Source organism: Peromyscus leucopus, chromosome 7, assembly GCF_004664715.2.
Source record: "Peromyscus leucopus breed LL Stock chromosome 7, UCI_PerLeu_2.1, whole genome shotgun sequence".
In the NCBI taxonomy this organism is placed as follows: domain Eukaryota; kingdom Metazoa; phylum Chordata; class Mammalia; order Rodentia; family Cricetidae; genus Peromyscus; species Peromyscus leucopus.
The window spans coordinates 51,024,479-51,039,898 of NC_051069.1; the positions used below are offsets into that span (position 1 = coordinate 51,024,479).

Sequence of the window (15,420 nt, forward strand, 5' to 3'; positions counted from 1 at the left end):
CTGCAGCCCTGACTGCTGCCATGATGGACTGCATCTTTGCGCTGTGAGCTAAATTAAACCCTCTTTCCTGAAGCTCATATATTGGAATACTTGGTTGACAGTTGGTGGAAATGTTTGGGAAGGATTAAGGACATGGCCTTGTTGGAAGGGGTGTGTCAATGTGGGCGGGCTTTGAGGTTTCTAACTCAACAGGCTGGTCGAACTCACAAGATTCGCTGCCTCTGCCTGAGTTATTGGTGGCACACGCCTGTGCTTTGTACTTATGGATCAGATGTAAGCTCTTGGCCCCAGCGGCATGCCTGCCTGCCTGCTGCCATGTCCCCCTCACTCCCACGATGGCCCTGGCCTGGGACTGTGCATCCCTAACAAACTTTCTTTCTTTCTTTCTTTCTTTCTTTTTTTAAAGATTTATTTATTATGTATACGGAAGAGGGTGCCAGATCTCATTACAGATGGCTGTGAGCCACCATGTGGGTGCTGGGAATTGAACTCAGGACGTCTGGAAGAGCAGTCGGTGCTCTTAACTTCTGAGCCATCTCTCCAGCCCACAAACTTTCTTCTATACATCGCCTTGGCCATTATCACAGCAACAGAAAGGTAATGAAGACAATCTCAGTTATTTTGTCACAGCAATGAGAAAACTAAGACACCTAATTTGGAGTCATTGGACAGCACTGAGCAGGACGGAAATACCAAATCCTGTGTCCTGAGTATTTCTGACACAGACATGGTTCCATCTTTTTTTTTTCCCTAATGAATGGGGGCACAGAGAGGTTGAACATCGTGTACAGGGCCACACAGCATGCTTAATGATAGGGCCGAGCTCCAGATCCTGGGTCGAAGAGGGCACTCATGGAGTCAAGGTGGGCAGGTGCCCTACTTTGTTTTCTGACACTGTGATAAGTACCAAGACCAAAAGCAACTTTGGGAGAAGAGGGTTTATACGATCTTACAGTGTACAGTCCACCACGATGGGAATTCAGGGCAGGAGCTGCAGCAGAGGCCATGGAGAAACACTGCTTAGTGGCTTGATTTCCATGGCTTGCTCAGTTTTCTTTTACACCCCAGGACCACCAGCCCGGGGGTGGCACTGCCCTCCATGGGCGGGGCCTCTCACATCAATCGCTAGTCAAGATGTCCCACAGACTAGACCATGGGCCAGTCTGACGGAGGCAACTCCTCAATTGCTGTTTCTTCTTCCTAGATGGCTCTAGCTTGTAGCAAGTTGACAAACAAAACAAAACCCCTGAGCCAGTACAGCAGGGGACCGGGGAGGAAGGGTATACGCTCCCCTGGGTCATTTTGAAATCCGGGTTGTGGGCTGGTATAGAATTGCCTGGCTTTGAAAATACTTTTAAAAGGTGTGTGTGTGTGTGTGTGTGTGTGTGTGTGTGTGTGTTTTTGGTGTGTTGTGTGTGTGTGTGTGTGTGTGTGTGTGGTGTGTGTGTGTGTGTGTGTACACTCGTGTGAAGGTAAAAGACAGCTTTCAGGAGCTGTCTCTTTTCTTTTGGCATGTGGATCCAGAGACCGAACCCAGGACCTCAGGCTTGGCAGCAGATGCTCTCACCCCTTGGCCACTTCACCAAGCCTTTGTTTTTGTTTTTAAACAGGGTCTCATGCGGCCCTCAAACTCACTATGTATCTTAGGCTGGCCTTAAACTCCGGACCCCCCCTGCCTTCACTTGACAAATGCTGGAATCACAGGCTGGCACAGCCGGGCTCAGTTTACGTGGTGTTGTGCATGGGACTCAGGACTTCCGGCCTGCCTAAAGGCAGGCTGTCTACCAACCGAGCCACATCCCTACAACCTGCTCGCTGGTGTTTTGATTTTTGAGACAAGGTCTCATTATGTAGACAGGCTGGCCTGGTACTCTCAGTCGTCCTCCAGCCTCAGCCTCCACGAGGGGGCGCGAGCGAGCCGATGACTGGCAGGGCTCCTCGCTTCCCGCGTCCCGCAGGAATGCGGCTGGCTGAGCCAGGCGGTGCTGGCCTCCAGCCCGCAGCAGCTGCTGCTGGGATTGCCATCCAGCTCGCCTTCCCCTCCCTGGGACCTGGGGATTGGCCTTGCAGGGATTTATCTGAGCAGAGATGAGTGGCCTGAGGCCTCCCGCCTCCTCCAGGGCACTCAGCCCAGGGCTTCCCGGGAAAAGGCTAGGCAGGCTTCAGGAGGCCAGAAGATATTACCAGTATCCATGTAACTGGCAAGGAAGGGCTGGTAATTGGTTAAATACCTAGCCTGTCCAGCACGGAGCAGCGAAATCTTCCCTAGCAACGCCATGAGTTTACAGATGAGGAACTGAGGCCCGCCAGGAAAGCGCTGTTTCTGCCGTGGATCCCATCAAGAGTGCCCTGTAGTTTCCAAGGACATCAAGTACCCTAGGCTGGCCTCTGTTTAATAGCTGAGGATGACCTTGGACTTCTAATCCTCCTGCCTCTACTTCCCGAGTGCTGGGATTACAGGTATGGACCCCTGTGCCTGCTTCTTTCCTGAACTGCATCCGGCATCATGTGGGTTCAGGGATCTGAACGCTCGTCTTCAAGGATTTCAGCAAACGCTTCTGCGCAGTCTCCACAGCTGTTTGCATTTTGTAGCGTTGGCTGGCCTTAAACTCACTGTGGAGCACAGGCTGGCCTCAAACTTGCTAAGAAGCCCAAGCCGGCTTCAAACTCACAATCCTCCTGCCTCAGCTCCCACTGTGGGGATAACAGGTATACACCCAGTTCCCAGAGGGCTTCTGATCACTACCTTTAATTTCCCCAAGGCTGTGGATGCTGGCCTGGCTTCCTCACCTCTTGGGACAACCATAGTCTCCCTGCCTTTTGTACAAGGGGTTCCCATCTGAGCAGTGAGGACATTCACAAGGAGCCTGATGCTGAGAGGGAGGGAAAATTCAGAAGCTAACTTTGTCTGTCTGCTGGTGTTTGTGCTTCTGGGTGTGAATGCCTGGCAGGGTGCTGGAGAGTCTCATTGCATTAGAACTGAGTGTCCAGCCTGGTGGTCGAGGACAGCGGGGAGATATGAAGTATGGGAACAGGAGAGACCTGCCAGCTTGTTGCACCCGGTAGTCAAGGAAGGCCTCTCAGAGGAAGCAGCATTTAGGCTGAGATCAGAAAGTCATCAGCAGGCAAACTGACATGAGCACCTGTGGCCCCAACTGTCTGGGAAGCTGAGGCAGGAGAATCACCTGAACTGAGGAAGTCAAGGCTAACCTGGGCAACACGCACAAGGCTTTTCACGAAAAGAGGTAGGAGGGCTGGGGGTCTGGGAGACATCTCAGGGACAAGGAGATGCTTAGGGGAGTACTTGCCACACAAACATGAGGCCCTGGGTTTGAGCCCCCAGAGTGGATCAAGCCAGATGCAGCAGCCTGTCTGGAGCCAGCACTCGGTACACCAGGTGGAGGGGGAGACAGGGACGCCGAGGCTCACGGGCTATCCAGCCTGGCATTGGCGGTGGTGAACAAGAAACCGCCCTAAACAAGGTGGGAGCTGAGGACCGACACCCGAGATTGTCCTGTGACTTCCACATGTGTGCTGTGGCGCTTGGGAGCTCACACTCACACACACTCACACAGACACACACATACATATATATACACACACATATATATATACATACATATACACACATACATACATACATACACACATACATACAAAGACTGAAAAACTGACAAGTGTATCAAGCGAAGGAATGATGGAGTTGGAGAGGGAAGAAAGATGGTCTTATTTCACAGAGGTAAGACTTGGGAAGCCGGGCAGTGGTGATGCACGCCTTTAATCCCAGCACTTGGGAGGCAGAGGCAGGAGGATCTCGGTGAGTTCAAGGCCAGCCTGGGCTACAGAGTGAGATCCAGGACAATCTCCAAAGCTACACAGAGAAACCCTGTCTCGAAAAACCAAAAAGACTTGGGAAAAGGCTGGGTGTGGATCACCATGAGAACAAGGTCAGCCTGAGCTACAGAGCGAGACACTATCTCGAAACAGGTGGGACTGTGGCCCAGTTGGCGGAGTGCTTGCCTGGCACACCAGAAGTAATTGTTTCTGTCCTCAGTACTGAATAAACCAAACATGGTCCTGCACACCTTAATCCCGGCACTCTGGAGACGGAAGCAGGAAGATTAGGAGCTCAAGGTCATCTTCAACCATTTAGTAATTCCAAGGCCATCCTGGGCTACTTGAGACCCGGTCTTATAAAAGAACAAAAAAACACATCAACAAACCTAAGGACCCCCCCTCCCCCCGCAAAAAAACAAAACAAAACAAAACAAAAAACCAAGCCTTGTGGTGCACACCTTTAATCCCAGCATTTGGGAGGCAGAGGCAGGCGGATTTTTGAGTTCAAGGCCAGTCTTGAACTGAGTTCCAGGATAGCCAGGACTGTTACACAGCGAAACCCTGTCTCATAAAACAAAACCAAAAAACACCTCCCCCCGCCCCCCCAAAACCCCAAGACAAATCAAAACAAAACAAAAAGCCTAGAGCTGGGAGATGCTTCCGTGGGTAAGCACTTGCCTTGCAAGCCTGGAGACCGGAGTTCAGTCCCCAGAATTCATGTGAGAATCATCCAGATGCAGTGAAGCCCGTCTGTCATCTCAGCACTTCCAAGGAGAGGTCGGGGGTGGAGACAGAGAGAGACCCAGAGGCTCATGAAGCAGCTGTCGTGGAGTGCACAGCACCACAGAAACAAGAAGACAGGAGACAGAGGAGAGAAGAGAGGCCTGAAGCTGTCCAAAGATCTCCACAATGCATAAGCGCGCGCACACACACAAACCAAAAACTAAATAGATGAAAGTAACTCCACTCTGTGATATTCTTCTTCTTCTTTTTTTTTTTTTTAGAAAAGATTTATTTTGTTTTATTTGTGTGTGTGTGTGTGTGTGTGTGTGTGTGTGTGTGTGTGTGTGTATGTATGAAGTGTTTGTGGGGATGGTGTTTGCATGGTGTGTATGTGATGTGATGTGTGTGTGTGGTGTATGTGTGCTGGGTGTATATGGTGTGTGGTGTGGTGTGTGTGGTTATGTGTGTGGTGTGTGTGTGTGGTGTGGTGTGGTGTGTGTGTGTGTGTGTGTGTGTTCATGTGCTGTCCCCTGGGTGGCCCCTGAAGCTGGGATTACAGATGATGCTGAGTTGTATAACGTGGGTGTTTGGAAAGCAGCCTGGGTCTTCTGTAGGAGCAATGAGCACTCTAACTGCTGAGCCATCTCTTCAGCTTCTGTTTTTAATTTTTAAAAATGACAAAAGCTGGAGGAGGGAGAGATGGCTCAGAGGTTAAGAGCACTGGCTGCTCTTCCAGAGGTCCTGAGTTCAATTCCCAGCACACGCATGGCAGCTCACAACTGTCTGTAACTCTAATTCCAGAGAATTCAACACCCTCACACAGACAGATATTGCAGGCAAAACACCAATGCACATAAAATAATTTAAAAAATGATTAAAGCTGAGTGTGGCGGCTCAGGCCTATAATCCTGGACCTTAGAGGTAGAGGTGAGAGGGTCAGGAGTTGGAGACCAGCCTCAGCTATATCAGAGCCTGAACTCAGCAAAGAAAATTAAGATGTGACTATTTTATCATATTTTAAAAATTATTAGGACAGAATGTTTTAGTGGAAAACATACATTGTTTTAAGCCTTTCCTCTGAGAGTAGCATACTATACACCAAGTTTGGAACTTGATTTCTTTCTTTGTTTTGCTTTTTAAACATGTGTTTAGTTCTGTGTGTGTGTGTGGGGGGGTAGGTGGGTGTGAACTTGCCACACCTCGAGTGTGACAGTCTGAGGACAGCTTGCAGGAGCTGGTTGTCTCCTCTTGAATGTGAGAACTAGGAACTGGACTCAGGCTATCAGACTCGGTGGTAAGTGCCTTGACCAGCTGAGCCATCTGCTTGTTTGTTGAGTTCTCTTCTTGAAGATGCACCTTAGTGTGTTTTCTGCAGGAGCCCAGACAGGCTTCCTCATTCTCTTTCAAACCTGCAATGCATTCCGTCTTGTATAATCATTTCTGGGGCTGGTCTGCTACTGGTGTATCGATGGGCGGTCTCCAGGGTGCTTTGCTGTTATATAAACATTAGAATGAACACATCATTTCACACACGTGCCAGGATTCATGAGATAACTTGGCCCAGGCCTGTGCCTCTGCAATTGCTGTGTGAGCATTCTGAAGCCCGTCTCTACCCTGCAGGGCTTGCTGGCTTCCCTGGAGTGTCACTATGGGTGTTCTGGGCCCTCTGCATTGATGCAAACAACTGAACCACTGGGCTGGAGGGATGGTTCAGCGGTTAAAAGCATTTGCAATGCTTGCAAAGGATCTGGGTTGGGGTCCCAGCACCCATATCAGCGGCACAGCAGTCATCTAACTCCAGTTCCAGGAGATCTCGCACCCTCTTCTGGCCTCCTCAGGCACTGCATGCAATTGGTACCCATACATGCCTACATACACTCAGTCATACACAGAAAGCAAAAGAAAATATATCATTACAAAGTAAATAATAAAGGACGGTAGAGTGCTGCTCAGTGTTAGATCACAATATTGGCAAGCTGGAATCTCCTGGGAGTGGGGAGAGAGAAGAAAAAAAGTAGGAAAGGGAAAAAGGAGGATGGATGGGAGGGAGGGAGGGAGGGGGAAGGTAGGGAGGGGAAGGGAGGGAGAAAGCCATAGCTGCAGTGTCATGAGAGAAACTCAGGTGACTTTTAGCCTGAGTAGCTGCAGGATGGGTTTGTCCTGCTGAGCTGGGAGGTCTGGGAGGCTGCAGCGTGTGAGCAGAACCAAGTGTGGGCCGGGCTCCAGCATCCTCTGAACTTGGGCCTGTCTCCCTGTCAGGTCAGCAAGAGCATCCAGCCAGTGCCGAAGACCAGCTCCCCCTTGCTGTGTTTGTTTGTGTCGTTACCACTCTTAGCGATGAGGATTCTCCCTTCTATGCAGCTGAGGCTGACTCAGTGTGATTTCAGCAGCGTAGGAATGTATGGTGAGTCCAGGGGCCTCAGCCCCAGGAAATCCAGAGTGATGCAAAGCCCCAGCCTGAACCCCTCCGCCCCTCCACCCCCTCCGCCTCCCACTGGAGTCCAAACTCTCTCTCTGTCTCTCTCTGTGTGTCTCTGTCTCTCTGTCTCTCTCTGTCTCTCTGTCTCTGTCTCTCTCTGTCTCTCTCTGTCTCTCTCTCTCTCTCTCTCTCTCTCTCTCTCTCTCGTGTGTGCACACTGAACACTACAGTGCATATATAGAGGTCATAGGAAAACTAATAGGAGTTGGTCTCCTTCTACCATGTAGGTCCCAGGAATCAAGCTCAGGTGGTCAGGTTGGGTAGCAAGTGCCTTTGCCCCTGGGTCACCCCGACAGCCCTCTACCCTCTGCACCCACTTTCTAACACATATGCACACCATTCGGGGTCTCAGGTGGAAAGACAGAGCACACTGAGAACGGGTGATGTGGGAATGATGAAGCCAGGTGAGGACAGGGAGGACCTAAGGACCCTTAGGGAGATGATGTTCCAGCGGAGGTCTTCTCTCCATCTTTAAGCCTAATGATTAAAGGAGTGATTCTGAGTTCCTGGTCCTCTTGCCTCTGCATCCTGGAGTGCTGACTGCAGCTGTACACCACCACCACCTGAGCCATGTCCTGCTGGGAGACCCCGCCTCACTGGGTAAGGTGGAGAGCGGCTGGGGAAGATGCCAACCTCTGCTCTCCATTTGCACATGTGCACAAGTGTCCATGCATATACATCCACGTATAGCCATACACATGTGCACCTAAACACAGAATACATGCACTCACACCCACACCACACACACACACACACCACACACACATAACACACACACACACACACACACACACACACACACACACACACACACTTGCAAAAAAAAAGGGTTTGGGTGGGAGCAGTGGCTCAGTGGCTAAGAGGGCGGTCCTCTGAGGACCGTTCAGCTCCCAGTGCCCATGCTGGGCAGCTCACACACACTGTGCTCCAGCTCCAGGGGATCTAGTGCCCTTTTCTGGCCACTGCGGGCACCCAGCACATGTGCAAGCATACATATTAACAAAAAATGTGCCAGGTGGTGGTGGTGGCGGCGGCGGCGGCGGCGGCGGCGGCGGCGGCGGCGGCGGCGGCGGCGGCGCACGCCTTTGATCCCAGCATTCATGAGGCAGAGGCAGGTGGATCTCTGTGAGTTCAAGGACAGCCTGGTCTATGGAGCGAGATCCAGGACAGGCACCAAAACTACACAGAGAAACCCTGTCTTGAAAAACCAAAAAAAAAAAAAAGTTAGCTGGGTGTGGTGGTGCACGCCTTTAATTTCAACATTCGGGAGGCTGAGTCAGCCTGATCTCTGTGAATTTGAGGCCAGCCTGGTCTACATAGTGAGTTCCAGGGCTACACAGTGAGACCTTGTCATTTCCCCCCCCAAGGGCCTGGATGAGTGAACGAGTGAGTCTGTATGCTCTAGGGGCAGAACCCTGCTGCCCAGGGTGGGAAGGGTCAGTTCTGCTCCGCTCAGCCAGGCCACACACGTGTTGGGAGGCAGCCACAGGCCAGGCATCGAAGACCAAGGCTGAGAAGGTGAGGCCAGCGGAAAAGGAGCCTGTGGGCAGTTCTCACATACAGGCTTCCAGAGGGGTCCATGGCCTTAAGCACCGTCAGTGGGAGGTAGCGAGCGTTGGTCTGTCTGCGGAGTGGGGGTCTGGCGGAACCGATGACCTTGGCAATGACCTGTAGGGGGGGACGCTGAGTTCTAGGACATACCGAGCTCTCCGACATTTCTAGCCATCGTGTCTGTCCACTCACCTGGGCCACATCCCTTGGGCTCTGTCCCACAGAGCGGAAGAGCTCCCTGGAGGCTGGGAGGTACAAGTCCCGGAAGTAGCCCAGGGTTTCAGGGTCAGTGTCTGGAAACTCCGTCATGGAAACCTGAGCCAGGAGTTTTCCTTCAAAGTCAGTGGCGACTGGTCCTGGCTCCACCATTGAGATGCTGGGAAGAGGGCCAAGGCTTGATGTGGGGCTTCTGCAGACTCGCTCACTGGCCTATTGCCCTCACTCATTTCCCCCAGATGTCATTATTATTATTGTTGTTGTTGTTATTTTGAGACAGGGTCTCACGGTGCAGCCCCGCCCTCTTCTGTATTGCTCCATCTTTCTTTATTCTCAGTCGCCTCCTCCGCCTGTTTCCCCACCTTCCTCCCTCCTCCTCCCACTCTGAAAAAGGCTTTCATTAGCATATATTAATTATGCATAATAATGGGTTTCTTTTTTAAAAATATTTTTGAGTCAGAGTTTCTCTGTGTAACAGCCCTGGCTGTCCTGGATCTCGCTCTGTAGACCAGGCTGGCCTCGAACTCACAGAAATCCGCCTGCCTCTGCCTCCCGGGTGCTGGAATTAAAGAGGTGCGCCACCTCGCCCGGCTAATAATGGGTATCTTATGCACATAATGTGCTTTGATCGTATTTACCTCTTCTCATCCCTCCCACTCCTGCTGACCCCCACCTCCAGCCAGCTCCCATGTCTATCTTCATGTCTTTTTTCTTTTTTGTGGCCCAGCGAGTTTCATGGGGGCTGCTTACAGCGTGGGTGGGGGGGCTGTCCCCAGGGCTGTGGGCTCCTCACCAGCGGCCACACCACTGAGGAAATCTCTCTTCCTCCCAAGCAACCATTGACTGTGTACCAGTCCTCAGCAAGGGGCTGGGCCTCATTAGTGCCCTGCTCTATTAACCTGCCTTCCACACTCTGCTCTTCACTGTCTCCCCATCGCCATCTCCCTTTTCCCATGGCTGCCCAGGTGCCCGACTCACAAGATATTGAATTGTCGCAGCTGGATAGCGAGACTCTCGAAGAATCCTTCCAGGGCGAACTTGGAGGCTGCATAGACATCGTTGAACATGACACCTGGAAGGGGAGGAGGGAGGAGGACTCAGGGGTGTGTGTTCCAGGGACAGACTTTGTGGGTCCCGCCCGATGAGGTCTTTGGAACACAGAGCAAGGAGGATTTGAGCATTTGAATGGGGGGACAGGATCATGGGTGTCTGGAACTGTGCAATGGGCCCACATAGCATAGGTTGAGATCATTCTGGATAATGTGTCACCACCCTTCAGCTCTACCTGCTCTCAGCAAACTGCCTATTTCCCTCCATCCATAGCATGGTCCATTCACTTATGGCATCCTCACGGTCCATGGGCACAGTGACTTGTTAATTCTTCTCCATAGCCAGAGCAATTGGAGGGTGACTGGGGAAGGAGTCATATCACAGAGTATGTCCAGGAGGAGGAGAGGAGGGGGTCTAGAAGGATTCGAGGAGGAAGAAGACCCCAGGAGCATAGATGACAACAGGGAGGTGGCTTTGGGAGTAGGTCCATGGCAGACATCACAAATCCATCTCTGTCTTTCTGATGAGTCTCAGAATTCCAACACTGTCTACATCCCTAGGGCCTGATGGGGGCTTTTGTCAAGGAGGGGAACTCTGATGGTTCATTTGGATTTCAGGGGTGTGAGTGGAAGAATGTGTCAGGTCTATCCAGAAGTGGAGCTGATTCTGGGATGTGGATGGCGGTCTATGACATGCATTCCATTACTGCTTTCTCTTACACCAGGACAGTAAAAGGAAGTCAATCCCAGAACATTTCCTTCCTGGGCTTCAGAATCCTTCTTGAGACAAGTTTGTGTGGACTATGAGCTAAAACTTACTTGCTACCCTTCAAATCCTGGATGGGGGGTCCCCAGACTCACCCTGGAGCCCCATAACACTGCTGACCACCACGATGTGTCCCTGTCGCCTCCTCTTCATGCCTGGAAGCACAGCTTTGACCAGACGGACAGCCCCAAAAAAGTTGGTGTTGAACACGTTCTGCATAGTAGCTAGGCTGAGTTCCTCCAGGGGCCCCACGAGGCCGACTCCTGCATTGTTCACTGAGGGGGTGTGCAGAGAGTGTTCTTTGAGGTCAACCCCAGGACCTGAGTCCTCAGAACAAGTCTACGAGGAGACGTGGAATCTAGGTGGTAGCAAGCAGTTTGGAGTTTGTCCAGACCTCTGGGCCTGGGAGAGTGGGTGGAAGAGCGAAAAACCAAATCTTTGTCATACCATCCATGAGCAATTCCTGTCTTCCCCCAAATTGCACCAAGATGGCCAGACCCACCCGCCTTAGCAGGCTCCATGAGGACATGAGGGGCTGCTTCATCATCCTCCTGTCTCCACATGACTCACTGAAGTAATTTTCCCAACCACATATGATTTTCTCTTTATGTGAGGATGTCTCTCCCATGCAGCCAGCCCCTCCCCCAAAGTCTGGCATCTCTAATTAACAGATTGGTACTCCTGACTCTTGGCCAACTGGTCTACCCCTTTACCTTGGGCTAGAAGCTGTCATCTTGCTGAGGGTGAATACTTGAGTTGATATGTATATGTGGGTGACCCCAGGGGCTTCCAAGTCTCACCCAGCACATCCACTCGGCCTCCCTCGATGTGGCTGAGACAGTTAGCCACTGACTCGTCACTGCACACGTCCAGCTGGGCCACGCTGAGTGTCTTCCCCAGAGCCTCTCCAGCAGCTGCCTCCAATGGCTCCTTCTTCCCCAGGTCCCTCATGGTGGCCACCACTGGAGGCAGAAAGCAGAACTGGACAGGTGCTGGGCTCCTTTGCTCTATGTGTTTCTGTAGGATGGGTGTGTCGGTGTATGTCTGTCCATGTGTGTGTACAGGCCATGGATAATTCTGGGTGTCATTCCTTAGGGGGCTACTAATTGCCCCCCAAATTATGTGTGTGTGTGTGTGTGTGTGTGTGTGTGTGTGTGTGTGTGTAAGCACATGGGCCATGGCACATGCCAGAGGACAACAGAAGAGTCAGTTTTCTCTTTACACTGTGGGTTCTGGGGTGTGAACTCAGCTTGTCAGCTTGACAGGCAAATCCTTCTACCTGTGAGCCATCTAGCCAGCCCCACCTTTTTTTGAGACGATCTCGTCCTGAATTTGGAACTCATCAAATAGACTCCACTTTCCTCTGCCTCTCCAGTGCTGAGCCTGGCTGTTTTACCTGGGTGTGGGATAGAACTCAGGTCTTCACGCTTGTGTGGAAAGCACTTTATCAAGTGAACCGTCTCTCAGACCTACTGTTGTTGTTATTTTATTTTATTTTTATTGATTGATTGATTGATTGGTTTCGTTTTTTTTGAGACAGAGTTTCTCTGTGTAGCCCTGCCTGTCCTGGAACTCACTGTATAGACCAGGCTGGCCTCAAACTCAGAGATCCACCTGCCTCTGCCTCCCAGTGCTGGGATTAAAGGCTGCGCCACCACCGCCCGGCCATCTCTAGGACTTTTGTGTTAAGCAAGTCCTCTACCGACTGGGCTCCAGCCTCAGACCCTGAGTTTCCCACTTCTAAAATGAGGAAGAAGGGAACGAGTGAGTTCCCCACCGGGTTGGATTACATGACGACTAGATGCCTTTAGAATGGTTTTAGGTAGTTTTCACTGCCTTTATCTGGTCCCTTGCCTGCATCCCAACGTTCAGGAGGCTGAGTCAAGAGGTTCTTGAGTTCAAGGTCAGCATGGCCTACACAGTGAGGCGTGTCTCAAAAAACGAAACAAAAAACAGGGAAGTAGCTGAGGGTGGCAGGATTGCCTAGTGAGCTCCTGAGTTCTGTCTTCAGCACACACACACACACACACACACACACACACACAGAGTACAAGCAACAACAAGAGAAACCCAACCCCCTTTAGCAATATTATTTTTTAAAAGTGTTCTACTTAGCTGGGCGGTGGTGGCGTAGGCTTTAAATCCCAGCACTCAGGGAGGCAGAAGCAGATGAATCTCTGTGAGTTCGAGGCCAGCCTGGTCTACAGAGTGAGTTCCAGGACAGGCAGAGCTACACAGAGAAACCCTGTCCTAAAAAAAAAAAAAAAAAAAAAAAGTTTTACTTTTAGTTTGTGTATTATTTGTGTGTGTGTGTGTGTGTGTGTGTGTGTGTGTGTGTGTGTGTGTTTGTGTGTGTAGCTCAGAGGACAATTTATAGTAATTGGTTTTATTCTTCCACCAGGTGTTCAATCCCAGGGACTGAACTCAGGTCATTGGCTCTGTGGCAAGCACCTTTACCAGCTGAGTCCTATTGTGGGCCCCTTAGGAGATGGATACCCACACACAGGGAAGCAGCTTTGTTCACAGAGGAATTCATGCTCTCACACTCACAGCTCTGCCCACCTCTAACCCAGAAGGCTGGGAGAATCAGCTCTGCCAACTAGGGTGATGTCCTCACCCTGGCAGCGGGCTCCAGAGTGACAGTGTCTGCCAGCCTCCTCTCACACATGCTCTGGGTCAGAGGATCTGGGGCTGGCCTGCACAGCACAGGATGAACTGCAGTAGTTAAAGGCCCCTTTAAGTCCCCAGGGTCAGGTGCACTTTAAGACAGTAAGAGTTTCATCTTGGAGCTATAATCCGGCTTAGTGGGGACATTGTCAGTGACCATCCTCGCAGGCTGAAGCCAGCCTCCTTTGAGATGTTTTCTGGGACAGCTCTCCCCAACACTCCCCCCCCAAAAGGATTTATTTATTTATTTAGTTTATGTGTATGAATGTTTTTGTCTGTATGCGTGTACCTGTTGGGTGCTCTGGAACTGGGGTCCTGGATGATTGTGAGCCATGATGTCAGTGCTGGGAATAGAACTCGGATCTTCTGCAAGAGCAGCCAATGCTTGCTCTGTAGCCTGGGCTGGTCTCAATCTCAAGAGATCCCTGTTCCTGCCTCCTGAGTGCTGGGATTACAGGTTTATACCACCATATGTGGCTCTTATTACCACTGGGCATGCTTCTCTCTCTCTCTCTCTCTCTCTCTCTCTCTCTCTCTCTCTCTCTCTCTCTCGTTCTTGTTTTTTTGAGGCAAGATCTTGTTATATGGCCTAGGCTGGCCTTGAATTTACCATAATCCTCTTGCTTCTGCTCCGGAATGTTAGGATTGCAGACCTGCACCACCATTCCCAACCTGCATTTAAAAAAAAATCTTATTGCCTCTCTTTTCTCCCCTCTCCCACTGCACACTATCCAGAGTTGAGGAATTTTTGTTTGCTTGCTTATTTTGTTTTGAGATAGGTATCACTATGTGGCTTAGACTGACCTTGAATTCAGAATCCTCCCCCCTTGAATATTAGAATTTCAGATACGCCCTGTCATGGGCCTGGCTTATGGCTGATTTGTTTTGGTTTTTGTTTGTTTGCTTTTTTAATTTTCCTTTCAAGACAGGGTCTCATGTAACTCAAGCTAGTCTTGAATTTGCTGTGTAGCTGAGGCTGACCTTGAACTCCTGATCCCTGTCCACCTCTTGAGTGCTGGGATTACAGGCATGTGCCACTACAACTGGGCATAGAACCCAGGGCTTTGTGCTTGCTAGGCAAACACACTACCAATTGGTCTACACGCATGCATGCATGCGCACGCACGCACGCACGCACGCAGGCACACAGGCATGCACACAGAGGTTTCTTGTTCGTAACTTTTCCTATCTGCCATCCAGCACTCAAGAAATACATGTGAGGGGCTGGGGGATGGCTCAGAGGTTACGAGCACTGGCTGCTCTTCCAGAGGACATAGGGTGGCTCACAGGTGTCTGTAACTGCAGTTCCAGGGAATGCAGCACCCGCAGCACCCGCTCTGACCTCCCTGGGCACCAGGTACACAGCGGTGCACAGACACCCGTGCAGGCAGAACCCTCATACACAGAAAATAAAAATAAACAAATCTTAAAAGAAACATCTAAGAGACGAGAGAGTAAGTGAGTGTAATAGAAGCTTCCCTCTATGCGTCCCCAGGCCCATGTATCAGTCTACACCCAGGAGGGTGGGATAATAGAGATAGCGCCAGAAACTGTGGCCCTAGGAAGCGAGTTCTTACCCTGGTAACACTGTCTGGGGTCATGAGCCAGCTGAAGAGCGAGTTCAAGGCCAATCCCTGAAGAACAGCCAGAGATGAGCACAGTCCGAGGCTGGGAGGCCATGCTGATCCTCTCCGGCACCTGTGACGTCACCGGCACAGCCCCGCCCCGCCCCCACTGGACCAGTGCTACAGCTCATCTCCCTCCTAACCCAGCCACCGGATCCCCTGCAGGGCCCAGAGCTCCAGGGAGGCCTGGCTGAGGCTGGCCCTGACCGGCAGCTGCAGACTGTAAACTCAGCAGCCCTGACTCCCATCCAGCAGATGTTTTTTTCTAGGAGCCAAGCCTAGGAGTAAAAGGCCTGTAATTCCAGCACTGGCTTGGGAAGCTGAGGCAGGAGGATGGAGAGTTTGGGAGTTTTGTTTATTTACTTGCTTGTTTTATTTATTTATTTACTTACTTATGTATTTATTTTTCTTTTTTTTTTGGTTTATTAAAACAGGGTTTCTCTGTGTAGCCCTCGCTGTCCCAAACTCATTCTGTAGGCCAGGCTGGCCTGGGACTCAGAGATCTGC

At 51.0% G+C, this 15,420-nt stretch overlaps 1 protein-coding gene across 1 annotated transcript; it reads right to left on the reverse strand.

Moving 5' to 3' along the window:
- Nucleotides 1-8,335: 8,335 nt before the first annotated feature.
- Nucleotides 8,336-14,976, reverse strand: Rdh8 (retinol dehydrogenase 8). Its single transcript, XM_028872589.2, has 6 exons — nucleotides 14,866-14,976; nucleotides 11,422-11,583; nucleotides 10,717-10,896; nucleotides 9,785-9,878; nucleotides 8,783-8,966; nucleotides 8,336-8,707 (listed from the first exon to the last, which is right to left on the reverse strand). Exons 1-6 carry the CDS (start codon nucleotides 14,966-14,968, stop codon nucleotides 8,492-8,494), a joined length of 939 nt encoding a protein of 312 aa, XP_028728422.1. The 5' UTR covers nucleotides 14,969-14,976; the 3' UTR covers nucleotides 8,336-8,491.
- Nucleotides 14,977-15,420: the final 444 nt, after the last annotated feature.

Excerpts from the sequence above, each read along its gene's own strand:
- Rdh8 (XM_028872589.2), bottom strand. The coding sequence starts at position 14,968 with ATGGCCTCCCAGCCTCGGACTGTGCTCATCTCTGGCTGTTCTTCAGGG. Across the intron at positions 11,584-14,865 it reads CCCCAGACAGTGTTACCAGG|TGGTGGCCACCATGAGGGAC; the intron begins GTAAGAACTCGC and ends TTCTGCCTCCAG. Across the intron at positions 9,879-10,716 it reads CAGTGTTATGGGGCTCCAGG|GTGTCATGTTCAACGATGTC; the intron begins GTGAGTCTGGGG and ends CTCCCCTTCCAG.